Source organism: Oryctolagus cuniculus, chromosome 12 (assembly GCF_051225735.1).
Source record: "Oryctolagus cuniculus isolate XC-2025 breed Fujian yellow rabbit chromosome 12, ASM5122573v1, whole genome shotgun sequence".
In the NCBI taxonomy this organism is placed as follows: Eukaryota; Metazoa; Chordata; class Mammalia; order Lagomorpha; family Leporidae; genus Oryctolagus; species Oryctolagus cuniculus.
The window spans coordinates 21149135-21176128 of NC_142878.1; the positions used below are offsets into that span (position 1 = coordinate 21149135).

General features: G+C 53.5%; 1 protein-coding gene and 1 long non-coding RNA gene across 11 annotated transcripts in view; one reads left to right on the forward strand and one right to left on the reverse strand.

Moving 5' to 3' along the window:
* Positions 1-26994, forward strand: part of ATG14 (autophagy related 14) — a 57953-nt gene that overhangs the window by 18197 nt on the left and 12762 nt on the right. For 8 of the 9 annotated variants that reach the window (XR_016217785.1, XR_016217787.1, XR_016217786.1 and 5 more), the window contains exons 5-10: positions 5443-5680; positions 10170-10399; positions 11769-11886; positions 12416-12506; positions 12585-12670; positions 15874-15970. Coding sequence is in view for 3 of the 9 variants with exons in the window: in XM_070053637.2 (XP_069909738.2) it covers positions 5443-5680; positions 10170-10399; positions 11769-11886; positions 12416-12506; positions 12585-12670; positions 15874-15970 (860 nt within the window). In the remaining 6 variants the exon portion in view is untranslated. Of the gene's footprint in view, positions 1-5442; positions 5681-10169; positions 10400-11768; positions 11887-12415; positions 12507-12584; positions 12671-15873; positions 18473-26994 lie in introns of those variants that run through there. The other variant, XM_002718262.6, reaches the window with a different exon arrangement.
* Positions 18075-26989, reverse strand: LOC149122967 (uncharacterized). 2 transcript variants are annotated; one of them, XR_016217794.1, is made up of 3 exons: positions 26192-26989; positions 25441-25579; positions 18075-22027 (listed from the first exon to the last, which is right to left on the reverse strand). It is a non-coding gene; the product is annotated as an uncharacterized LOC149122967 (long non-coding RNA). The 2 variants fall into 2 exon arrangements; XR_016217793.1 differs by having other exon boundaries at positions 18075-25579.

Genomic DNA, 26994 nt, shown 5'->3' on the forward strand with positions numbered 1-26994 from the left:
GATTGAATTTAAAGAGACCTCTTAGAAACGTGTATTTCTGAAGACCTGTGTTTAAAGTTTAGAGTGAGTCACCCATGTACCTCGTGATTTCTTCTTTTGTCTCCTCATTGCTTGCAGTGCTTTATGGAGGTCTGAATGGTTTAAAAGCGTCCTTTGAACAGGTTTGTTGTAATAAAGTGCTCACGTGGCCTTCCCAAGATGAATAAGCAAGAGGGCAGGCTGGGGGGGCGGGGCCCACAGTCACACAACCCTGGACCCCCCAGGTGCTGCTGAGGCGAGGGTCCAGCGGCATTCTGGGAGCTGGTTACTTAACAGTGCTTCATCTTCTTCCCCTCAGCCTCCATGCTGGGCAGACCAGGGTTTACCCCCGAACTGTGAACCCCCTGAAACTGCTGAATTTACTGAGCTTGCGCATGGTCAGCGAGCACAGTTAAAGCTTTGGTTCAGCTCTTTGAGAAGGTTCCTGTCCCTTCTGCCACCACAGCAAATAAAAGAACATGGCTTCCGTGAGAGTCTCTCAGGCATGAAAGCCAAGACACTGGCGAAAAATGACCTAAGTGAAAGATCTCTCTCTGAGTGAGATCCCAGTGGAAAGAACGGGCCATCAGAGAAGGAGGTACCTTTCTCTGAAGGGAGGAGCGAACTTCCACTTTGATTATGGCCTTGTCTAAATAAGATCAGAGTTTGTGAACTCAAGAGGCTTCCATAGCCTTGGCAGCTCATGACAAGAGCCTCGGGTGATTACTGACGTCATAAATAAGAGTGTCAGTTGTTAAGTCAACAACAGGAGTCTCTGTGCATTTACTCCCCATGTCACATCTCTGTCCTTAATGTGTTGCACTATGTGAATTAATAGTAAAACTAGTCTTTTTTTTTACATTCATATATTTGTGTTTATTCTTTTTTTTATTTTATTTTATGTAATGAACATAAATTTCCAAAGTACAGCTTATGGATTATAATAGCTTCCCCCCCCATAGTAAAACTAGTCTTCAAACAGTACTCTATGCTTTGTGTCTGTGTGGGTGCAATCTGTTGAAATCTTTACTTAGTATATACCAAGTTGATCTTCTGTATATAAAGATAATTAAAAATGAATCTTGATGAAGAATGGGTTGGGAGAGGGAGTAGGAGATCGGATGGTTTGTGGGTGGGAGGGTGGTTTTGGGGGAAAACTGCTATAATCCAAAAGTTGTACTTTCAAAATTTATATTTATTAAATAAAAGTTTTCTTAAAAAAAAAAAAAAACACATGGCTTCAATGCAGCAGGTCCTGGAAAAATGGTTTCCATCCCTAGCAAACATCAGTGTCACCTGGTGACTTTTTAAAATCAAGAGAGAATCCTGGGGTCCTCCCTGAACTTGGGAAAAGAGTCACGTACCTGAGTGTCATAGCCATGTCAAACAGCCGTACTGAAGCAGCAGGTTTCCTGTGCTCCCCAGGGTGTCAGTCCTCCCCTTGTGTGTCTGGTACTTGTTTGCTGGTTACCCCAGATGCACGGGCCACACTTTGAGAGGGATTGTGCTGGGGTTGTGATGACAATCAGGGTTGGGAGATGTGACTGTGGTCTCACTCTCACCCTCTAGACTGGACTCCTGGCATTTTACAGTGTTGACGGAGTTAATGGATTCCAGAAGCTCTGCTGGACTTGAGTCTGTGGATAGGAACCTACTATGCAGGAGTCTTGTCCTTTTCTTCCTTCAATTTTGATAAAATAGGGTATATTTAGGAACGGGCACTACTTGTGAACTCCCAGGCCTGATGAAGCATTCCTCCATCCTCTCTTGATGTAAGATTTCATGATAGGCCATTTTATAGACACATGGTCCATCCTGGGGACGGGAGGCATAAGCTGTCGCAGTGTTCAGGTGATCTGTGCTGCAGGTATGTATGCAAAGAAGCGAGAGTGGGCAACCCAGATAGCGTCAACTCCTGCGGCCTGGGGCGAGGATGACTGAGTGCTGCGTCTGCCCGGGGTGCAGACGGGGTGACAGCTGGTTTCCTGACACCTGTGAGGGCCCACGACACTAAATTTGAAACTTTCCTAAAAAACTGGCAAGCAGTTGGATCACTGACTCAGAACCACGACTAGACAGTGGTCCCTCGAGCGCCTGTCAGGAGCTCACGAGAGATGGTGAAAAGGAGTGAGCCCGCTGGAAACTCGGCCTGAGCACGTGTGATAGAGGGGCACCCGAGGAGAAGGGGAGAGTGTTAGGAGCCGCAGGCCTGCAGCTGAGCACCCAGGCCCTGCCGTCCTCGGCGAGAGGCTGGCTTGGGTCCACGTATGTTCCTCCAGTGCCTGGTGTGTTCCCAGGAGACAGGCCGCCTTGGGACCTGAAGGGGGAATGAGAGCAGTGCATCCTGGGAGTCCAAACACCTCCCCTAGAGTGCTGAGGAGTGGAAGGCGGGGCATTTATGGCAGGGGGCCTTGCGGAATGAGTAAAACTTGGACATTTGCACATGGCAGGGCACTTCAGAAAACAGAATTAAAAGGTTTATTGGTGAGCTGGTGCTGTGGCTCAGTGGGTTAACACCCTGGCCTTAAGTGGTGGTATCCCACCCGGCTGCTCCACTTCTGATCCAGCTCTCTGCTATGGCCTGGGAAAGCAGTGGAAGATGGCCCAGGTCCTTGGGCCCCTGCACCTGCTTGGGAGACCCGGAAGAAGCTCCTGGCTCCTGCCTTCGGATCGGCTCAGCTGTGGCCATTGCAGTCATTTGAGGAGGGAACGAGCGGACGGAAGACCTCTTTCTCTGTCTCTCTGACTCTCAAATAAATAATAAATCTTAAGAAAAAAGGTTAATTTTGTGGGAAAAAATGAAGTCTATATTTTGTTTTGCTTTATTTTTTTTTTTTTTTATTTATTTGACAGGTAGAGTTATAGACAGTGAGAGAGAAACAGAGAGAAAGGTCTTCCTTCCGTTGGTTCATTCCCCAAATGGCCGCTATGGCCGGCGCTGCGCCGATCCGAAGCCAGGAGCCAGGTGCTTCCTCCTGTCTCCCATGCGGGTGCAGGGGCCCAAACACTTGGGCCATCCTCCACTGCCCTCCCGGGCCACAGCAGAGAGCTGGACTGGAAGAGGAGCAGCTGGGACTAGAACCCGGCGCCCATATGGGATGCCGGCACCGCAGGCAGAGGATTAACCAAGTGAGCCACGGCGCCAGCCCCTTGTTTTTGCTTTTTAAGATTTATTTATTTATTTGAAAGAGTTAGAGAAAGAGACAAATACTCCATCCTGGTTCACTCCCTGGATGACTGCAGTGGCCAGGGCTGAGCCAGGCTGAAACCAGGAGCTTCATCCCATCTCCCACTTGGGCAGCAGGGGCCTGTGTACTTGGGCCATCCTCCTCTGCTTTCCCAGGCACGTTAGCAGGGAGCTGGATCAGAAGTGGAGCAGCTGGGACTTGAACTGGTGCCCATATAGGATGCCAGCGTTGCAGTCGGCAGCTTTACCCGCTACGCCACAGCACCGGCCTCTGGGTGGTTTTCATAATGCACATTCTTCGTGTCCTTTAGAGAGAAGAGTAGGAACAGCAGTGTGAGGGAACGGCAGCCAGTCCAGCGTCTACATTTCCATTTGTGTAAACGGCTGCTGCCTGTGCAAAGGACCTGGAGTGTGCAGTGGTGGAGCACACTGGAGTGAAGGTGTGCAGAAGGGAACCGTGGAAGGTGGGCCAGTTTGGAGGGGCCTTGAGGCTAAGGAGTTCAGTCTGTATGTCATGGACACTTGAGAACCACTGGGTGCTGTGGGTGATTATTATTTTTAAAGATTTATTCATCTGAATATCAGACTTACAGAGACAGTGAGAGGTCTGCTATCCTCTGGTTCACTCCCCACAATGGCTGGGGCTGGGCCAGGCCAAATCCAGGAGCCAGGAGCTTCTTCCAGGTCTCCCATGTAAATGGCAGGGTCCCCAGTACTTGGGCCATCTGCTGCTGCTTTTCCCAGGCCATTAGCACGGAGCTGGATCAGAAGTGGAGCAACCAGGTCACAAACTGGTGCACATACGGGATGCTAGCATTGCAGGCTGTGGCTTTACCCACTACACCACACTGCCAACCCCTACAATTTATTCCTAAATCTAGCAAGTAAAAGAGGGCATGAAGACTTGGACTTGAACCATGCCGGAAATAGACAATGGTTTGGGAGAGAGTTTACTGGAATGGAGACAATGGGAATGGAAAGTAAGGCCTAGTATGAATGGTTAGGGCCGCTGATGGAGCTGGCTGTCAAGGCACGAGTTTGGTAGTGGACAGGTTGGTAATAGTCATCCAATAGAGAAACGAGCTTTAAATGTGTCAAGAGGAGGGTCTCCTGGAAAAACAGCGAGTGTGTTGTTGAACTTGAGTCTATGCCTCGTGACTGACTCCTAGGTGTCTGTCTCAAAGTCAACAGCGCACTTCTGTTACTGAAGGGAAGTTCAAGTACAGCACAGCAGCCCTCACAGGTCTCAGGACCCAGAAGTGGAGGAGCTTCCCAGAAAGGCCCTGGGTCTGATGGGAGGAGCGCGTGGCCATGCTGTGTCAGACGCTGAGCGTGTGTGCTGTGGATGACTCGCCAGATGGGGTCCCCACCCTGCTGGGTGCTGCTGCATCCACTCAGCTGCTGTGGCTTTCAGAGCTCCTGGGCTATTTCTGTGGCCCATCCTTTGCTGTGTGAGCCCCTGCCGTGAGATTATCCCCGAGTGCTCTTGTATCCACGGCACATCTAAGAGGTTTCTGTGAAAACCAGGTAACCAGTAAGCTGTTCAAATGAGATCTCTTCTCTGCCTGACCTGAGTGCTCTTCGGTGCTCACTGGTAAGAATGTCAAGTACTTCCCAGGCCAAACATAAAACTCCGGCAGTGACTCTTTCCAGTGATGGGCACAGGGGAGGACCCAGAGACATGTCAGCTGCCGGCTTTGCCTCCTGCTCAGCATCTGCTGGAACTAAACTCTGAGAATTTCAGTAGTGGTTTTTTTTTGTTTTTTTTTTTTTTTTAAGATTTATTTTATTTGAGAGGTAGAGTTACAGACAGTGAGAGGGAGAGACAGAGAGAAAGGTCTTCCTTCTGTTGGTTCACTCCTCTAATGGCTGCAACGGCTGGAGCTATGCCAATCCGAAGCCAGGAGCCAGGTGCTTCTTCCGAGTCTCCCATGCGGGTGCAGGGGCCCAAGGACTTGGGCCATCCTCCACTGCTTTCCCATGCCACAGCAGAGAGCTGGACTGGAAGAGGAGAAGTCAGGACTAGAACCCGCACCCATATGGGATACTGGCGCCGCAGGTGGAGGATTAACCAAGTGAGCCACGGCGCCGACCCCCGCCGGCCCCCAGTAGTGGGTTTTATTGAGGTTTTGCTTTCAGTTCACATTGCAGGAGTAGCTCCTAGCTTCTGGGGTGAGGTCTGCAGCTCCCGGGGACTGTTTGCAGAGATAATTGTTGGTGTGGCTCCTTTATCTCAGATTCTGAAGGCCTTCTTAAAACAAAGGAGAAGAACCAGAAGCTTTACAGCCGGGCACAGCGGCACCAGGAGAAGAAGGAGAAGATCCAGAGGCACAATCGCAAGCTTGGCGACCTGGTGGAGAAGAAGGCCACCGACTTGAGAAGTCACCACGAGCGGCTGGCGCACCTGCGGCGCTCCCACGTGCTGGAGCTGACGTCCGTCATTTTCCCCATGGAGGAAGTAAAGACTGGCGCGAGGTGCCGTAGCAAGGGTTTGAATCTAGGAATAGGTCCAGTTGCAGACACTGTTTCTCAAGTATGTCAGCACCTCTCACTGGACCTCGTGGTGGGCTCCTTGGTTTCCCTGGCAATGAAACTTAGGTCTTCTCTGCCTCAGCAGACAGCACCTGCTGCAAGAACTGGGGAGGCAGCCGGGCGAGGGGTGGGGCCCGGGCTTATGTCACCCAGCTCCCAGGTGTCCTGCTGGCTCAAGTCCTGATTCAGAGCCACGTGGTGCACACTGTCGGCGGCAGTCCCACCCAGGCTGTTACTGTGTGATGTGAGGCACATACTTGAACCCACAGTCTTACTTCCGTGTCTGTCAGATGGGAATTGGGAAATGCCTACTTCCCAGACCCATCTATGGGAGCCAGTGAGGGCAAGCACCCAGTGTTCAGAGCGTCTTAGATGGTGGGTGCTGTGTGCTCACTTAGCCTTGTCCAGCTCAGTGCCTGTGTTAGCCACTGTTGAACACTGGCTATTGCGACATTGGTCCTAGGTAGCAGTACATGGAGACCATGAGGGGTGAGTGAGTTGGACAGGAGTGTTCCCCTGCCTGGCTCCTCCTCGTAGTTCCCCAGGGACTTCTCCAGTGTGTCCCACAGTCCTTGTGACGACACCACTGCTGCTCAGCAGGCTTGGAGAGTCCCACGGACAGCTTACCTTTGCTATCTCGCTAACCGTCATGATCTCGATCATTTTTGTGTTTGTGTGAGTTTTTAAAATTTATTTGAAATTTAAAATTTTTTAAATTTATCTTAGAGACAGGGATTTCCCACCCACTGGTTCACTTCCCAAATGCCCACAGTAGCCAGGGCTGGGCAAGGCTGGAGCCAGGAGCCAGGAGCACCATCCAGTTTTCTCACATGGGTGGCAGGGGTGCCACTAAGCTGAGCCATCACCTGCTGCCTCCAAGGGTGCACATTAGCAGGACTGGACGCAGGTGCTCCAGGAGGGATGTGGGCATTGCAGACGGTGTCCTGACCGGGTGCCAGCCCCTGTTGCCCATTGCTGCTTCAGCTGAGGGTTGCTTGTCTCTGCTGGCCACTCACTCTCTGGGACCCTGGCCGGGCTCTGACAGTCTGCACTGTGGCCAGTCTGGGAACTTTCCTTCCTGTGCTGCTGCCGTCTGCCCTTAAGTCTCTGCCCAGAGGTGGCTTCCCAAAAGCCTCTGCGTCTGGTGGCTGCTTCCAGCTTGAAAACCTGCTGCTTCTGTCATTAGTGAGAGATGGCAGACAGAACAAGTGAAAGGCAGGTTCAAAATAGGCAGAAGAGAAAGTTCAGAAACAGACCCTCAGGTGGCGTTTTGGATCGGTAGGGTAGAAGTTAGATTATCCAAAAATGGTGTAAACAGCTGGCCAGGCTTTGGTAGGGGGTAGGAGGGATGGCAGAACAGAAACATGCCACATTAACTTCTGGTGGGTCAAAGATTCCAGTGTTCAAGCACACTAGAAGACAGTGACCAAGACACTGTTGCACATCTTAGCAAACCTGCAGCTGAATGCAATGTGATATAGTGCATTGGCTCCTGGGCCCCAGAAAGGGCCCTAATATCAGCAGTGCGATGCATATAGGGGTGCACCCGGTTAGGAAAAGAGTTAGTAGTAATACCACAGTGTTAACTGTCTGATAGGGATCCTCACCTAGTCCTGAACTGATAATTTGGGGGAGTTGGGTAAAGCCTATAGAGGACTTTAAAATCCCTGCAATTTTTTGTAAGACTGAAATTTTCAAAAATAGAAGATACATATATGGGAGCCAGCGTTGTGGCATAGTGGGTTAAGCCATTGCCTGTAATGCAGGCATCCTGTCTGGGTTGCCGGTTCGTGTCCTGTCTGTTCCACTTTCAGTCCTGGGAAAGCAGTCGAAGATGATGCAAGTTCTTGGACCACTGCCACCCACTTGGGAGGCCCAGGGGAAGCTTTTGGCCTCTGCCTGGCCCAGCCCTGGCCATGTTGGCCATTTGGAGAGTGAACTTGTGGACAGAAGATATCTCTGTATTTCCCTCTGTTACTCTGCCTTTCAAATAAATAAATATTTATTTTATAACATTTATTTGTAAGGCATAGAGAGGTCCTCAGTCCACTGGTTCACCCCCTAGATGGCTGCAACAGCTAGGGCTGGACCAGGCCGAAGCCAAGAGCCAGGAGCTTCCTCCAGGTCTCCCATATGGGAGCAGGGGCCCAAGGACTTAGGCCATCCTCTGCCGCCCTCCCAGGCATCTAGAGAGCTGGATCAGAAGTGCAGCAGCGAGGACTCCAACTGGTGACACAGGCAGGAGCTTTACCACTATGCTATGGCGCTGGCCCTAGTGCATCTTCATTAAAAAAAAAAAAAAAAAAAGATACACATACTCAGAGATCTTCACAGAGTTCATGGAAAATGCATGTCATCAAAACCCATGCATGAATTTCCCAAAATTTTTTGCACCAAAATAAACTTAGCTTTGCTTCCATTTCTTGATTGTGTCACACACACACATTATCTGTACACAGAGTCATGTGCCCTCTGACCCATCAGTGACCAGTCACGCACATAATGATGGCCCCATGAGATCACATTGCCCAGTGACGTCATAGCCATCTTCGTTTGTGTGAGTGCTCTGCTGTGTTTGCACTGCAAGGCAGCTGCCTGGTGACTCACTGCTCGGAAGGGATGCCTGTCATTTGGCAGCACGTGAGGCTGTGTGTGTGCATGGATGCACACACGTGTGCTAGAAGAGACAGCATGGCGAGAAGCTTTCTTCTCTGTGCTCTACTGTCTGATAAACATCTTTTTAGCGTGTGTTATATGTAATGCTGGTAATTTTTTTAAGTTGGTGGTTTCAAAGTTATGCTTAGACTGTTTCTCATCCGTTTGCATTTCCTCAAACTTCTCGATGAGAAGAAGGTTGATCCAGGCTTGGCTGTGACAACCAGTCAGGATGCCTTATATCAGTGTTACAGCCACAGATAAAAAGGTTGAGAACCACCGGCCAAGAGCACAGAACCTAAACTTGGAGCAGCATCAAAGGCCCCTCCTGCTCTGCTGTTCTCTTCCCTGCTCTTCCACACCATTTCTTGGCACCTCCTTTGTGTATCCCACACCAGCCATGCAGACCTCCTCTGTTCTCCAAGGACACCCTGCTCTCCCACTCTGCGCATCTGTACCTGCTGTGATGCCTCATCTCTGATTTCTGTGCCATCCGTAGCCATCGGACCTCTGTGGGCCTGGGACACCCATTCGGGGAATCTGTGCAGTTCTAGCTAGTTCATATTCATGCTAACAGATTTGTACAAGTGGCTCAAGAGCCACTCTGGTGCCTTGACACACTTCAGAAGTTCAAAGCAGAGACTCCAAACTGTATTAATTAATAGTCATTGTTTTCCACCTTGCACTTGGAGTTAAAAAAAAAAACAGCTTCACTTAAGAATGTCCTTGAGGAGGCAGTCAAAATCAAAATCAAAATCTTGATCAGGAGTGCACGTCTTTAAAGTTGCAGTATGGTGAGATGGATGGTGTGTGTGGAGCATGGCTGTTTCTTGTTTTTCTCAGTTTTAATTTCTAATGCAAATAAATGTCAGTAATCTAACCCAGAGCACGTGAAGAGGTGTTGAGGCCAAATAGGCTGAGAACCTAATACTTGGGGCTCTTGCTCCTGGGGCCATCTTCTCCCACTGTGCTCCTGTGCCAGGGCTGGTTGAATCCTCATCTCTGGTAACAGTTAACTTATCTCTGCCAGGGCATTTCAAAACACTCATGGAAACAGAAAGATTTTTTGGTGCAGAAGATTTTGAATTCCATGTATGTTTTTTTCTTTTTTTTAAAGATTTGTTTGGCCGACGCCGCGGCTCACTAGGCTAATCCTCCGCCTGCGGCGCCGGCACACCGGGTTCTAGTCCCGGTCGGGGCACCGGATTCTGTCCCAATTGCCCCTCTTCCAGGCCAGCTCTCTGCTGTGGCCAGGGAGCGCAGTGGAGGATGGCCCAAGTGCTTGGGCCCTGCACCCCATGGGAGACCAGGAGAAGCACCTGGCTCCTGCCTTCAGATCAGCGTGGTACGCCGGCCATGGCGGCCATTTCGGGGTGAACCAACGGCAAAGGAAGACCTTTCTCTCTGTCTCTCTCTCTCTCACTGTCCACTCTGCCTGTCAAAAAAAAAAATTGTTTATTTATTTGAAAGTCGGAGTTACACAGAGAGAGAAGGAGAGGCAGAGGCAGGGAGAGAGGTCTTCCATCCGCTGGTTCACTTCCCAATTGACTGCAATGGCCAAAGCTGCACTGATCTGAAGCCAGGAGCCAGGAGCTTCTTATGGGTCTCCCACGTGGGTGCAGGGGCCCAGCACTTGGGCCATCTTCTCCTGCTTTCCCAGGACACAGCAGAGAGCTGGATTGGAAGTGGAGCAGCTGGAACTCGAACCGGCGCCCATATAGGATGGCGGCACTGCAGGTGGCGGCCTTACCTGCTGTATGCGGCTTGTGCTTTTCAGAGACCCTGCGGACGTGTCCTCCGAGAGCGACAGCGCCATGACCTCCAGCACCGTGAGCAAGCTCGCCGAAGCGCGGAGGACCACCTACCTGTCAGGCCGCTGGGTGTGTGATGACCACAACGGCGACACCAGCATTAGCATTACTGGGCCTTGGATCGGCCTCCCCAACAACGGGGACTACTCTGCCTACTACAACTGGGTGGAAGAGAAAAAGACGACGCAGGGGCCTGGTGAGGAAATATTCTTTGAAGTTGCATCTGTAGGTACACCGAGTAGGTGACCGCGTTAACGACTGCTAAAGTGCACAGTTCCGCGGCATTTGGTGCTCCCACAGCAGTGTAACCTTCTCCTCCGTGTAGCTCTCAAACATGTCATCTCCCCACAGGGAAGCTCATGGCATAGTGTCACACTCCCCCCAGCGCCTGCTGGTCCTGAACACCCTCTCAGTAGAGGGGGTCACGGACACTGTGGCCTCGTGCACTTAGCATGGCGTTCCCGAGGTGTGTCGTGCTGCTGTGCAGACCGGCTCCTCTTACGGCTGAGGAACACCCCATTGTCTGCTGACTGCTTCCTCACTGGGAGGGCTATTCCTGCTTTGCTTCTGTGAAGAGACCTCACTGTCTAAAGGAGTGGTGTTGGCGTATCGCGCCCTGCTCTGTAATAGCTCACTTTGTAGCATTATGTGTCATCACAGTCCTAAGTGAAGGCTGAAATACACAGTGGAAAAACCTTTCAAACCCATGCAGTGTCTCTGGTTGGGAAGGGTTGTCGTTTAGTCGTTCAGCAAACACTTAGCACCTGCCCTGTGTCATGCGCAGTGCTGGCCACTGGGGATGCAGAGGTGACCAAGATGGGTGTGACTGTCCTCTGGCAAGGAGGGCAGGAAACAGTAATGATCCAAGGGGGCAGGAAGTGAGTGGGTGCCGCGGAAGGAGCCAGTAGCATCAGGAGGGACTTCTTTGAGGAGGTGACATCTAAGTCAGGCATTGGTTAGTCTGATGATGCAGTATCAGACCCAGTGACTCGGCCTGTAATCTTTTTGTTTGTTTGTTTTTTAAGATTTATGTATTTGAAAGTCAGAGTTACACAGAGAAGGAGAGGCAGAAAGAGAGTGAGTCTTCCATCTGCTAGTTCACTCCCTAGTTGGCCACAACAGCGGGAGCTGCACCGATCCGAAGCCAGGAGCAAGGAACTTCCTCTGGGTCTCTCACGTGGGTGCAGGGGTCGAAGGACTTGGGCCATCTTCCACTGCTTTCCCAGGCCATAGCAGAGAGCTGGATTGGAAGTGGGGCACTCAGGACTTAAACCAGTGCCCATATGGGATGCCGGCACTGCAGGCAGCGGCTTTACTGGCTACGCCACAGCACCGGCCCCCCGGCCTTTAATCTCATTTATGCCAATGCCAGCCCGTTTAACCTATGTGCTTATGTAACATCCCGCCCAGCCAAAAACCATCAAGACTGGTCCTTTTCTACCTGTGCTTCTGTTAAGTCGGGAGTAAAAGCGTCAGGAATGATAAAAGTACGCGTCTGTCAGCCTGGTTCATGACTGTTTTTGCAGAAATTAAAGTTGTGTGTGCGTGTTGTTTGCATCCTTCAGACATGGAGCACAGTAACCCCGCTTACACCATCAGCGCCGCATTGTGCTATGCCACCCAGCTGGTCAACATTCTGTCTCACATACTAGACGTGAACCTTCCCAAAAAGCTGTGCAACAGGCAAGTAGCTGGGGCGGGGCGAGGTGGGGGGCGGAGCGTCTTCCTCAATGGAAGTGCTGTCAGGACGGGAAAGGCCTGCCTGAAATATTAGGTCTATTTCAAAAGATTCCTGCGAATGTTTCGTTATCTGAGGTCACACACGAAGGCTTTGAGAAGACCACAGAATTCTCTCGTTTGAAAACATAAGAAAGGGGAAAACCAGGATATTCCACAGGGGTTAAAATTCAAAAATCTTCAACGACAGACATTCCCCCAGGTCCCACGGAGCCCTCCCTCCGCCCTCCACCTGCGTGGGCAGAGTGCGACGGAGGAATCCTGGGTGTGTGCCGCATGTGGTTGCTGTGAACTCGTTCTCCCGAGAGCAGTGTCTGTGGTTATCTGGTTTCTGTTAAGGGCACTGCCTAGGGAAGCGCTGGGCCTCAAGCCGAACTCCAGTGTGTAAGGGTACCCTTCCAAGTGAACGACAGACAGACCGTGGAGCTTCTCCCTCCAAAAAAGTGACTTCACAAATTGTGTGCTTGTTTTACAGTGAATTCTGTGGGGAAAATCTCACCAAGCAGAAATTTACCCGAGCAGTGAAGAAACTGAATACAAACATCCTTTATCTTTGTTTTTCTCAGGTATGGCAAGTGTGCTGTGAGCTTACTTTTAACTGCTGATACAGTTGAAAATAGTAATCGATTCTTCGCTTTTTCTAGCATGTAAATTTAGATCAGTTACAACCACTGCACACCCTCAGGAACCTCATGTACCTGGTCAGCTCCAACTCTGAACACCTGGGCAGGTAAGAGGGGTGTTCGTTGCCTTCTCAAAGTGCTCTTTCTGGGACTGGATGTGTCATTCCTCCTTCGTGATCAGAGCTAACAGAGGAGACACTGTTGGCCAGCAGGCCATCACTCACATGCCGTGAGCCACGTTATTCCCACATCACAGAGCAGGAGAAACTGAAGTTTAGCGTGAGGTCAGGGCCAGGAACGCGGCAGCTAGGGTCCCAGCACACGTCGGGCTGGCTCCAAAGGAGTGGCTGCTCAGGATGGCGCCCCGTGTGCGGCACATCATCCCCTCAGCAGGTGAAAGCGGAAGCGTAGATCAGCCTGAGCAGATGCCAGGTGAGAGCTGATGAGATGCGGCTCCCAAGAAAGGAAAAAGACGTACAGCAAGCTAAAGCTGCACTGTTCATAGAGGCCGTCAATCATTAACCTTTAGGAGAAGTTGTGCGTAATGACAGGTGACTCACGGTGTTGGAGGAAGCCAGGAGGCAGCCGTCAGGGCTGTGACCGTTGCTGTGGAGACCAAGCCCAAGCCGGGGAGGTCTGAAGAGCGGCACAGCATCTTGGTACTGGGGAGACAGTCAGTTGACATCATTGTAGGTAGGTAGAGTTATCGAAGCGGATACCCAAAGAGTAGGAGACTTTTAAGGATGACAGTTGCGTGTGGCGATGATGCAGGGTCAGCTCACAGCAGTCAGCTGCTGTCTGATTTGCTAGCAGCCAGTTACAAAATGCAGTGGAAAAAAGAGCCCTGTTACTGTGGCAACAAAATGATCAGTTACATAGCAAGAATCCTAACAAAAGATACGCAAAACTGAGACTTTCCGTCTGGTATTTCTTGCACGCCTGCGAGGCTCCGGAGAGGAGTGTGGGGAGCTCAAGGCGGGAGGCGGCGAGGGCTGTTGGGGATTTCTGCGATGCCAAGGCTTCCTCCAAGAAACAATGCCACTTCTAAAAGGCGGGCTGGTCAGAATTGCACAAACGCTTGTTGGAGCTTTGATGAGCTGATTGTAGCTAGAAGCACCGTCTGCAGGGAAATGAAGAAAAAGGAGAACAAGGCACAGGCGTGGCCCCTGTCTAAGTAACATCCCAGTGGTGAGCCAGGTTGCTGTTGGCACGCAGATGTGTGGAGGGGACAGAGCACGCTCAGAGTTCTGAAACAGACCCTGGGGGGTGTGGGAGCAGAACCCAGGGGAGGGGCGGCCTGGGCAGTCGGGGAACGTAGCTCAGCAGTATCGGGCCAGTTGGGCATTCATGAGGGGGGGGGGGGTTGGATCCATACCACATTCCATACACAAAAATAAATTCCAGATGCTATAAGAGACCTTACTTAGAAAAAACTGAAATGACTAAGAGGAAGGGCAGTGTTTATAATCCAAGGGTGGGGAGGGAATTCCCAAGCAAACCACACAGGAAAGGAGTTACACTTTGCGTTTTGTAAAAACTGCATGACTCTGGCCAAGCATGACCTAAGCAGACTGAAAAGTCGAGCAGTAGATAGCTCTTATAGCCTGCGCGACAGACAGTGGAGTAAAAATCCAGCCTAGGTAACGAAGTCTTTTCAGCCAGTGAAGACAGTCTTTGAGAAAAATAATTTTTTTTTTTAAACAGGTAGAGTGGACAGTGAGAGAGCGGGAGAGAGAGAGAGAGAGGGAGAGAGAAAGGTCTTCCTTTTCCGTTGGTTCACCCCCCAGTGGCTGCCGTGGCCAGTGAGCTGCGGCCTGCGCACCGCGCTGATCTGAAGCCAGGAGCCAGGTGCTTCTCCTGGTCTCCCATGGGGTGCAGGGCCCAAGGACCTGAGCCATCCTCCACTGCACTCCCGGGCCACAGCAGAGAGCTGGGCTGGAAGAGGGGCAACCGGGACAGAATCCGGTGCCCCGACCGGGACTAGAACCCGGTGTGCCGGCGCTGCAGGCGGAGGATTAGCCTAGTGAGCCGCGGCGCCGGCCAGTCTTTGAGAAGAATAGACAAAATTCACACAGGCAGCTCCCACAAAGGAGATGGAGTCAGCGTTTGAGTAGTCTTCAGCCTCAACCAGCACCTGCACTGACGCAGGCTGGGAGGGCAGCTGGGTCGGCCTGGCCGTTCCAAAGGCCCTGGGAGCTCAGTGGGCCCGGTCAGGAGGCCGCTGCCCAGCAAGAGGGGGCGGGTGGGAGAGGGTGGTGCTGAGCACCCAGGCTGCCACGATGGATGGGGGCTGTGCCGGGAATGCACGGGGGCTCCCTAGGGCGGGCAAGGCTGCGTTGTGCCCTGTGGCCGGGGTTCCTGCTGGCTGCCTTACATGTAGCAGGCTGGTTGTCTGGCTCCGTGTGAAGGTGAGTCAGGATGAAGGCAGCTGGTGGGAGAGGAGAGGCCAAGGGACGCAGGGAGAGGAGCTGGCTGGCTGCAGGGTGCTCACCCCGTCACCCCGGCTCAGCGCCTGCGTGGTGCGGGCCCGGAGGGCAGCTGGGGCAGCCTGGCCGTTCAGAAGGCTCGGCCTCTGGGCCACAGGCCACGGTGGAATGCGGGAGCGCTCTGGGCCACTGCTGTCTCGCCTGTTAAGCTCTGTTAACTTCCCCTAGTGCCCTTCCCCGGGGAGCCCCACACCCGCTGAGCCCTCCTGTGCCGCGGGGGCGGCAGCGGGGAGGGGTGGGGTGACTGCCCACCGCGGGAGGTGTGGCGCCGGGCATGCTGAGTGGGCCGGAGGGGGGAGGGGGCCAGAGCAGGGGCTCCTGTTCTTGGCAGACAGCATGGCAGTAGGGACCTTGGGGACACACGCATACAGTACCGTGGTGCACGCTTACAGAGGAGCGCGCTGAGTGGCTGTGTCATTGTGGGCAGTGAAGGTGGCCTGTGCCAGGCGTGCACAGGCTGCTGACCGCTCTCTCTGCAGTCCCGTGAGCTTTATGATTTGGGGCAGGGAGTGGCACTTTGTGTACCACCATGACTTCTTGCACTGAATATTGGCCAGAGGCCGTGTGCTGTCTCGGGGATGTCGTGTTCACTCCCCGCGTGCACAGTGCGGCTGTGTAGAGAGCACAGGCTTTGGGGCCCCCGCCCAGGTCGCATGCAGCGTCGCCAGCGTGGCCGGGAGGTGTGGCGCTGTGCCCGTGTTCGCCCCTGGGGGAAGAGAAGCCGCTTGCAGCCGTGGCGCGAGGGCGGTGCAGGCGTAGGTGGGCGTGTGTGCCGGGCAGGGCCTGGGGAGCATCCTCAGGGGGCCCTCACTGTCTGCACGCAGGTCGGGACCCTTCGAAGTGCGCGCTGACCTCGAGGAGTCCATGGAATTTGTGGATCCTGGAGGCGCCGGAGAGTCAGAGGAGAGTGGGGACGAGCACGTAAGTGATGAGGAAACCGACCTGGGCACGGACTGGGAGAACCTGCCCAGCCCCCGCTTCTGTGACATCCCTTCCCAGCCCGTGGAGGTGTCCCAGAGCCAGAGCACCCAGGTGTCCCCGCCCATCGCCAGCAGCAGCGCGGGCGGCATGATCTCGTCCGCGGCCGCCTCCGTGACCTCCTGGTTCAAGGCTTACACTGGCCACCGCTAGCGCGCATGCGCCCGCCGCAGCAGCCTGGGACCGGGCAAGGTCTCCGCCGCACGCTAGCGGGCCTGGAACTGCAGGCAGCGACCGGTTGTTCATTGGAAGCAGGGGAACAGCGTTTGTCAGGGGACCTGGGCTGGTGACCCCCTGCTTGGGATGGTAAATAGAACCCAGGGGCCACAGGCCTTGCTCCCCTGCCCCACGCTGGGGGGAGGAGGAGCTGTGGGTGTGGCCGCTCCGTTGAAGGAATCCGACGGTTCCCCAGCTCTGTAAGTTTTAGAGCTTGGTGAACCACAGGAAGTGATTCTTACTGTTAGGACTTGAAAGGTGAAAGCTGTTTAACAGGATTTTTTTTCCTGTTTTTTTTTTTTTTTTCTTTTCTTTTTTTGGTGCAGAGAACCAGCAGGCTTTGTTTGTAACTTGGTCAGCTTCGGCAGGTAGACGAAGGGCTTTGGTTTTGTTTGGGAAGGGTGGTCTGGTCTTGACGTGGTCACGGATCATTTCATTTGTGTGTGTCCTGGCTCATCAGACATTCCTGCACCCCTCTCCACCACACACCAAAGAAATTAAGGTCTCATCTTTAGGACTCGCACCCCAGACCAGGAGAGATCCTCGAGGTTCGCAGCCGAGTCTCTTGTGTTCCGCGGGCGACCAAGCCTGTCTTACCGGGCCTGGCAGATCATCCCCCTGCACCGTGTGCATTTTGAAGTTGAACTTCTCTCCATGAGCAAAACTTAAGTCCTTAGGGTCTTTCCCTTAGGTAAGCTAATCGCCTGCTGGGCACAGGTCAGGCCCAGTGTCCGCAGGCAAAACACCCTGCTTGCTTGTTCCCTAGGGGTCGGGTCGGTGTAGCTTCTAGGACGTGACCTGCGCTCAGAAAAGCAGAGCAGGGTCCTACAGCTGATCCTGCTGTACCCCGGGGAAAGCTGGCGACAAAGAATTTTCCCTCATCAAGAGATCATTTTCAGCTACTGTGTCTTGTCATTTCTCGTAGTGACAATCTTACAGGAAAACCCTGAGAGGCATTATGTACAAATGTGTAAGTAGTTTATTTTCAATAACTGCAAAAAAAAAATCCCCTGAAAATTACTGCTCCATCTTCGTGTGATTAGCATGAAAGGACCGCAGAGAGATCACCCAGGTGCGCGTCCCACCCAGCTGTTCTCACTGTCATGGTTACGGCTCCAGCTTTGCCTCCAGATCTGAGGTGCTAAGTAGCTTTTGCTGTTGACACATTCGGTGTTTGGTAGAGGCTGGGGAGGAGCTGCAGAAGAGGGCGCCTGTCCCTTTCAGGAGTCACAAGGTCCCTGGCTCTGGGCGCTTTCTCCACGGGGAGGCACCAGGCTTTTCCCCTTGCGCCTTCTTACACAGCCAGTGCTGGGCTTGCGTTTTGCTGTCCAGTTCTGGAGTTCACAGAAAGTGGATGTGGCAGACTCGAACACGTGCCCGGTGACCTGGACGGCTCCGCGCGGCCGCTGCTTCGGGCCCTCGGAAAGCAGGGCGTAGGCGCAGGAGTCGGCCCCCGGGAACTGGGACTTCGCAGACTGACTTCCGCTGAGCTGCACAATAGCCCTGGTTCTCTTAATAAGCCTCAGAGCCAGCCATGAGCATGGGGGGAAGCTAAGGGTGTCCGGGGCTCTCAAACTCAGATGGGAGTAACTCAGTCAAACTTGCAAGGATGTGGGGAATTTGGGGGTTGGGTGGGGTGTGTTTTGTTGTTAATGTCAACTCGAGGCACTTTATGTAGGGTGAGGTGGGCGACCCCTGTGGTGGTCGAGCACCAACATGCTGGCTTACACCGCTGAAATGTTTTGGGTTTCATTATTTTGCACTGGATCCACCCTGTACATAGTCTTAAATACACATTTCAACCACTGTTTCTTCCTCCTCTCTATTGCTGCTCCTTAAGAATCTCCTGTAGGTGCCAGAACTGTATGTAAACAGCTTTTGAAAAAAATGGAAGCTGGTTTTTTTTCTTTGAAACAAAAGCCATAGACATGGTCCTGTTTTCCATTTCTTGAAACAAGGTAATGCTAACGAAAACCCACAGGCACCAAATAGGCTGCTTACAGTGGTCTGTTAGAGACCCCTTCTTGTAATGGGATAGAACTAAGAAAAGTTTGCACATCCAGAGGTCAAGGGGAAGAAGAGCCTCAGTGGGCATGAGGGACGGGATTCGTGCGCGGACTCGGGCCGGGCGTGGGGCCAGCGCTGCGGGGAGGGCCCTGTGCCCAGGTCGGGGCACACCAATGTTTTCTAGACTTTTATTGTATTACTGCAATAAACCTTTTAACAGGACCTTGCTGTTTCAGCCTCTGGCTTGTCTTTTGTGCTGAGGGAAGCAAGAACTAGATCTTCCAGTTTGCAAGGAAAACGCCCATTACTATTTTTCACATGATGGACCATGGTGGTATTAACATGGTGAGGTGGGAAACTGGTTTCCAGACACACACTTTCTCTAAAGCTGTGGCTCTCCTTGGTAGCCATCATTTGATGCATGTGGCCCACAGCGACTTGGTTTCATACAGCGGAACCCTGGGCGAAGGAGCGGGTGAACCCTGGGCGAAGGAGCGGGCCTGTTCAGGACAAGAGGCCGGGGCTGGAGAGGCCTGCTCAGGCTGAGAGGACTACACGGGGCGCATGCGTCCCCGTTACTGCCCTGTGGTCTTGGCGGGCCACAGCTGGGAGACTGCTCATCCCCACTGTCACATCCTGCTTGCTGCAGGTAGGAAGGGCCAAGGTTAACTTTGTCAGCAGTGGTTGGCAGGGCACTTGGAAGCTGTTTCCTGAAACTGTTCCAGGAACTTTGAAACTGGGCTGTAGGACAAGCCTTTGTGCCTGAGCTGTGGAACTGTGAAAGCCGCCAGCTTTGTTCCAAGAGTGTGGTGGGAAGAGGCCTTGGACCAGGGTGCAGTCTGCTTAGATCAAGTGACGCCTTTTGAAACCAGAAGCTGCCAGTGGGACGTCTTTCCTTGAGTAAAGTGAATGATAGAACAGCAAGAGGGCCAGCACTGTGGCATAGAGGGTAAACCCGCCGCCTGCAGTGCCGCATCCCACATGGGCGCTGGTTCAAGACCCCGCTGCTCCACTTCTGATCCAGCTCTGCTATGGCCTGGGAAAGCAGTGGAAGGTGGCCCAAGTCCTTGGGCCCCTGTACCCACATGGGAGACCTGGAAGAAGCTTCTGGCTTCAGATTGGTGCAGCTCCGGCCATTGTGGCCAATGGAGGAGTGAACCAGCAGATGGGAGACTTCTCTCTCTGGCTCTACCTCTTTCTGTAACTCTTTCAAATAAATAAAAATAACAAAAACCTTTGTTGCTGTGCCTTTAGGAGGAAGGGGTGAGGGATATTCTGGCAGGGGAAGGCGATGTGATGGGGCCTTTGGTCCCTTTTTAAGCGGAAGGAACTGCAGGCAGCATTTGACAACACAGTGCTGAAAATGGGCGATGCCTGCAGCCGTCAGGTGAGCCAGGCTGCGTGCACACAAGCACCTCCAGGAGCGACAGAGAAAGCAGCAGTCGGATGCGCTGCGCCTTCTGCAGCGGGTCGGCGGCTGGCAGTACTCCAGCCTCACGCTGCACAGGGCACCCCACCCACCGAGGCGCACAGGCTGGGCTACAAGGCCAAAGACGTTATGTCATCTAGAGGACTCGTGCGCCGCGGTGGCCGCAAGTGCCAGTTCCCAAGGGTGCAGCCTACAGCAAGCCTGTCCATCAGGAAGCCTCCAGTCTGCTGCCGAGGAACGAGCTGGGCGCTACTGTGGAGCTGAGAGTCCTGGATTCTTACTGGGTTGGAGAAGATTCCACACACAGATCCTCTGAGGTTATCATTAATCCATTCTATAAAGCCATCAGAAGAAATCCTGCCAGCAGTCCACAAGCACAGGGAAATGCTGGGGCGGACATCTGCAGGCCGCGAGTCATGGCCTTGGCACGGGCCCGAGTTCGGCCACACTGGTTCTCGCCGTGCAGCCTGGAGAAGGCGCAGTACCCTCCAGCTGCACCGCTAACTCGGGCGATGTCCTGAAATTCGCACCTAATAAACCATTTAAGTCAGAAAATAAAAAACGGGTGAGAGGCCAGTTGACTAAAGACCTCAAAGGGGTTAAGGCGTCAGCGGCTAAGGCGTCAGTACCTCAGCTTCCTACTGGCTGTTCTGCTCCAGCCCCTCTGCAGTGTGGCCGTGCAGTACGCTGAGCACTAGGCTGGGATAGTAGTTGGGGGTCCCCTCAAGGCTCATGTGTAAGAGTGCGGTCTGAGGTCAGTGGTCCTGGGAAGACGGAACCTCAGTCCAAGTGTGGTGTTCAGAGGTGCAGTCCTTCGGGCAGGGATCAGATTCGGTTTGGGGTGTTGGGTGAGGTGAACGCCGCTGAATCCCGGTGATTTTATACGAAGCCGCTCTGGAGTGTTTTACACGTGATGCTCTGGGGCTACCAAAACCATGAACTTACGTAGACAAAACCACGGACCAAGGCCAAGCACCTTCCTTCTGTCAGCTGTAGCCTGGGTTAGGCACCGCAGTCGTAGCAGGCAGCCGCCGAGTGCACTGTGTGACTTCAAGAAGCACCTGATGTTGAGGAAAGCACTTGGCTACCCTTCCCGGCAGGTCTCCCTGTCTGAAAAACAGGCTACCCAGAAGGCATTTCTGCAGCCTGAGCAACGGATGTGACCCTCGGTTTTGGTAAGAAGGTGCCAAGTGGTTTGGAAGTAGATGGAAGAGACACCTCCCAACCTGAAGATGACTGAAGAATGAAGAGAAGCAAGCTCCTCCCCTGCGACAGCACTTCCGCACTTGCCTTGTGAGGCGGGCGACTGCGCCCAGTACCCCAGGGGAACACCGCTGGGTTCTGTGCGGGCATGGCCTTCAGCACTTTGCCGCTCTGGCGATGCTTGCAGCTGCAGAATCGGCCTCACCCGGGGCGCCCAGAGGAAGACGGGGGGAGGGCACAGCAAGATGGTAGCCGACTAGGATGCTACACAGTGCCCAGTCACCCTCACCAGGGCCCAGGAAGCCAGGTGCCCTAGTGCCTGGTTTGAGTAAAGAAACACTGATCCTGCCCACGTCACCCCTCCTACCTCCAAGTCCACAGTCACCTCCCACTTGGGGAAGGAGGGGGAATTAATTGCAAACTTCAAATCTGAAAGCCGGTTCCACAGCAGTCATGAAAGTGAGTTCTGGGCAGGGCCCCACCGCCCCGCCCCCAGGCCAGTGAGTGCATCCTACAGCCAGGCAGCCAAAGGACCAACTCCACACCCCTCCCCCAACCTCTAGCATGCAGATGAACAAGACCAGGGAGAGGAGCCACAAGGGAGTAGGCTGCTCCAGACAAAGCCCACAGGCCTCTACCCTGAGGCTGCTGCTTATAAACAGGGCCTCAGGGCCTCCCCAGGCATGAAAGGGAGACCCACCCAGGGAGGACAGGCTGACTGCGCCAGCCATCACCGCCAGCCTTGCAGGTGCCACACATGTACCGCTGCCCCCACTCCCACCCCCGGCCTGCACAGGGCCTGGTGACAGGAGTCTCAGGTGTCACCCAGCAGGCTCCCAGCCTGGGTGACTACAAGGAACCACAGAAGACTGTGTCTTGATATATCAGGACCAGGCTGGTAAAACCAACACTGGGCGGGTTCTAAGTCTTTGTCCCTAGATCTCAGGACAGATGCTCTGGATCTGCCCTGGTGTCACGTGCAGTCCCTGAGCTCCAGATGATGAGACTCACATGGCCGCCAGGACCATTGCTGTGGCCCTGCGCAGAGTCCACCTCAGCAGCAGACAGCCCGTGGCGGTGTGGCATTGGTCCCGCCCACAAGGTGCACAGGTCTCAGCAGGCAGTGTGGCATCCCAGGAAGAGGCCTGCAGCAAGAGAGCGGCCCCTTTTAGACAGGATGCAACTACAAATCTGCTGCTGATAGGGCAGACCCACAGGCTCCGAGAAAGTAAACAGACTGCTTCGGATTTCTGTAGACACAGCCACAAAGAAAGCCAGATGACAGAACCTGGAAGGGAACCAATTCTTCATTGCACAACCAACACTGCGTGCCAGCAAACTCGGGAACTGTGACCTCACCTAACCAAGTAAGACGCCAGTGAGCAACTCGACAAGCAAATGATATATGAAAATCCTCAAATGAAGAATTCAAAATAGCTATTTTAAGGAAGCTCTGGGAACTTAATGGAGAAAATATTTAATACTCAAGTAGGTCTAATAACAAGCTTGACAGATGGAAATATTTTTTAATCAAATGCTTTTGAACTGAAAAGTTCACCGAGTGAAACTCAAAAGGCCATAGAAGGCATCAGTAGACTAAGCGAGCTATTTGGAAAGCAGGGGTCGGGGAGAACAAGGAAGGAGGAAAGCTTACGGGAACACTGGGATGCAGAAACAGCTGGGGTCCTCAGATTCAAGAGAGGAACTGGAGAATTGCAAAAGGGGTAGAAAGCACATTGAAAGAAAAATTCCAAACTTAAAACTACCCGGGTCCCTGTAGGTCAGAGTTCGCCAGTCTGACCTCTACAAAGTCCACCTCAGGGTATAATCCGCTCCCAAGGCTCAACATAAAGGATTCACAAAGCTGCCAAAGAGCAGCAGACACACAAAGGGGTCTGCTGGCCAGGCTGCAACATCGCAACGGAAACCTTGCGGGCTGAGGCAGGCCTCATGGCACAGTGAGCTAGGCTGCACTCGTGACATCCGGGAACGCTTCTCAAGATTTCATTTTTTTTTTTTTAAAGGTTTATTTATTTGAAAGGCAGAGTTGCAGAGAGAGAGAGGTCTTCCATCCACTGGTTCACTCCCCAAATACTCGCAATGGCTGGTGCTGAGCCAATCCGAAGCCAGGAGTTTCTGGGTCTCCTGCATGGGTACAGCGGCTCAAGGACTCAGGCCGTCTTCTACTGCTTTCCCAGGCCATGGCTGAGAGCTGATTCAGAAATGGAGCAGCCAGGACTCGAACCAGCACTCATATGGCTGCTGGCACTGCAGGCTGCAGCTTTACCTACTACGCCACAGCACAGCGCCAGCCTCAAGATTTACTTATTGGAAAGGCAGACTTGGAGAGACAGAGACGGATCTTAACATCCACTGGTTCACTCCTCAGATGGCCACAACGTCTAGGGCTGGACTAGGCCGAAGCCAAAGGTTCAAACTCCATCCAGGTTTCCCACGTGAATACAGGGGCCCAAGCACTCAGACCTGCTGCTTCTACTGCTTTCCCAGGCTATTAGCAGGGAGCTGGATGGGAAGTGGAGCAGCCGAGACTTGAACTGGTGCTTGTGTGGGATGCTGGAGTCACAGGAGGCGGCTTAGCCCACTGTTCCATGACAGTCTTTTATTAGTACTTTTTGCCTCTTTTCTGGCATGTCAACTTACTGTTTCAGAATAGCTTCACACAACCAAAATGTTTTTTCTAAGTCGTGTGGTATCCACAAGGCAAAAAATTTATAATAGGCTTACCAAAAATAAGGAATTAAAGCACACACACTATTAGAATCAGTTAACTACAAAGGAAGGTTTTAAGTGGAAGAAACAGAAGCAACTACACCAAACCTACAAAACAAGCATCAAAATGGCAGTAGTAAGACTTTATCTTAAAATGGATTAAATTACCCAATTAAGAGACACAGAATGGGAGCCAGTGCTGTGGTGTAGCGGGTAAAGCTGCTGCCTGCAGTGCCGGCATCCCACATGGACGCCGGTTCAAGTCCCTGCTGCTGCACTTCCGACCCAGCTCCCTGCTAAGGTGCCTGGGAAAGCAGCCGAGGATGGCCAAGTCGTTGGGCCCCAGCACCCACATGGGAGAGTCAGAAGCAGCTCCTGACTTTGGATAGGTTCAGCTCCAGCCATTGTGGCCATCTGGGGAGTGAACAGCAGATGGAGGACCTTTCTCTTTCTCTCAAATAAATACAATAAATCATCTTTAAAAAAAAATGGGGGCTGGCACTGTGGCACAGTGGGTTAAGCCTCTGCCTGCAGCACCAGCATCCCATGTGGGCACCAGTTCAAGTCCTGGCTGCTCCATTTCTGATCCAGCTCTTTGCTAATGTACCTAGGGAAAGCAGCGGAAGATGGCCCAAGTGCTTGGGTCCCTGCACCCAAGTGGGAGACCCAGAAGAGACTCCTGGCTTAGGTTTGGCCCAGCCCTGGCCATTATGGCCATCTGGGGAGTGAACCAGTAGTTAGGGAGATTTCTCTGTCTTTAACTCTGCCTTTCAGATAAATTTTTTAAGAAGATGCAGAGGAGTAGGTATTTAGCCTAGCAGTTAAGATGCCCACGTCTGGGGGCTGGCACTGTGGTGTAGCTGGTGAAGCTGCCGCCTGCAACGCTAGCATCAGTTCCAGTCCAGGCTGCTCTACTTCTGATCCAGCTCCCTGCTAATGCACCTGGGAAAGCAGTGGAGATGGCCCAAGGCCTCTGCTACCCATGTGGGAGTGAACCAGTAGGTGGAAGATCGTACTGTCTCTCCCTGTCTCCCTCCCTGACTCTGCTTTTGAAATAAATCTTTAAAAAGTGTAATGGTGTTAGAAGTTGGGGAGGAAGGAATGGGAATGGCACATGTAAGCAGCGCTGAGACCGCAGTGAGAAGTTCTCCGGCCGTGGGTAGCACTCCTGCGCTGTGTACTTTTCTAAAAAGGCGAGGGGGAGGCCCTGGCAGTGACTGCGGCAATCCAGGTGCGGCTGGGATGCCCACATCCCATGCCAGAGGCGCCTGTTCCAGCGTCCTCCTGATGCACACCTTGGGAGGTAGCAAATGGCTCAGGTAGTGGGTTCCTGCCACTCAGGTGAGAGGCCTGGATAAGTTCCTGGCTCCCCGACACTGGGGACGGAACCAGCAGAGGAGAACCACAGCTCCTGCAGTCTCTCTCCCTCTCACTTCAAAATAAATTAAAAAATTTGAATGTTTTCACCATAAAACGTTTGCGGAGACAGAAGCCTGTACTTTGCCCATTGTGCAACGTGTACCTGGATCGGAACAGCACTTGGTACCCTATAAATACGTACAGCTTTTTATGTCAAACTTTTTTTAAGCTTTAGAAATAAAACTCATAGACCCACTGAATCTTTCTCAGCACTTCATCTGTGTGGTTTAGAAAATGTGGACAAGAGCAGCCATGGCGGGGTGGCGGGGAGCCACGTGACACAGCTGAGGAGTCTACATTTTCGGGTGGTCTCATTAAAAAGCGGTAAAAAGCAACAGGTGAGATCCGTATCTTCATCCGGACCATTCCAAAGTATCGTTTCCACATGGAAGCAGGCTGAGACGCCTACCTGTGGTGGTCCGCACGCCGAGCCGGGACTGGCCGATGACGGGCCCGGAGCCGGTGGTGCACGGAGGCGCTCCCGAGGGTCACCGAGCGTCTGGGAGGGGGTTCCCTGGTCCCAGGACATTTGCAGAGGTCCTGGGGGGCTGAGGGCCGGGAAAGGCCAATTCTGATACCAAACACTGGCTCGGTCCACCCGCAGCTGCCTCTGGGGTCTCCTGATGGCCCCTCCCTGCCCGAGGCGCCTAGACCCCCAGGAGCAGGGTGCTGGTTCCCTGGCTCTTCCCGCCTCACTGACCCCGTCCCCCGTCCGTCCGGGACCTGGGGCCCAGCAGCCCGTTACTGGACTCGCCCTGTGGGCGGTTCTGGCGCTGACCTGCACCTGGAGATCCAGGCAGGCCCTGAGCCTTGTCCTCCGGAGAGAAGAGGTCCCTGGAGCCTGGGGTGCCGTGGAGGCCGCGATGGGGCGGCGGGGGGGGGGGGGCTTTGTGTCCCTGTCCTGGGCCCTACAGGAGGGCTTGCTTCTCTACGCTCTCCCAGGAAACCCTCTGAATTCGCTCACTGCTGGCGTGCGGCGGCTCCCCATCCAGACCCTGCCTAGAGCTCGCTCAGGAAAACCCAGGAGCAGGACGAGGCCGTGCGCCGGCGCCCACCACACGCGGCCACCCCCACCCCCACCCCCACGTGGGCAGGGCCTGCTCCCGGCAAACACCGGCGAAGCAGAGTCGTGCAGAGTCGACCCTTCCCGGCCATTTTACCGTCATTGGTCAGGAAACCATTTTGACTTCGGTTAAGAACTTCACGGACCTCTCCATGCCGCTTACGACCACCGGGGACCCCTGCACCTGCTGTGGCCTCAGTGGGGGCGGGAGGAAGAGGAACACGCAGGCGCCCCGCCCCGCCCCGCCCCGTGGATGCCTCCGCAGGCTGCGGGGCACAGAGGGCCTCCAGGAGTAATTTCAGCCCCTGATCGCCCCCAGCTGCTCACTGAAAACTGAGTCCCGGTGGGCTGTGTCACTCCAAGGAGAAAAGAACGGGTAGTAGAATCGTGTGAGGTTGAACTTTTGCATTAGCCCAGCTTAGTTCAAAACGAATTTGTTCCAGGGCCTGAAGTCTTGCTAACTAAGGAGCGGGTGGTGGGGACAGGGGAGAACGTTTTGTTTTGCTGCTTTTCCTAACTCGTGTATTTGAAAGGCAAGAGACCCATTTCCTATCTGCTGGTTCACTCCGCAAACGCCTGCGGCAGCTGGGGCTGTGCCAAGCCACAGGCAGGAGCTGCATCCTGGTCTTCCACAGGGCAGCAGGGCCGCCTCCCAGGCTGTGCCAGCCGGAAGCTGGGGTCGGTATGGAACCCAGGCTGACGTGGGCGATTGACGGTGACAGGTGCCACGTGCCCCCGTTTCAGCAAGGCCTCCCCGAGCCGCCATTCTGCTCCCTTCCCAGCTCTGAAGGTTGGTCTTAGCACAGGAAACGTCACCCAAGGGTGCCTCACCACAGTGTTTGCTCGCCACAAGCTCAGGAGCGCGGTGGGGTCAGTAGGACGACCGCACACTTCCTTCCC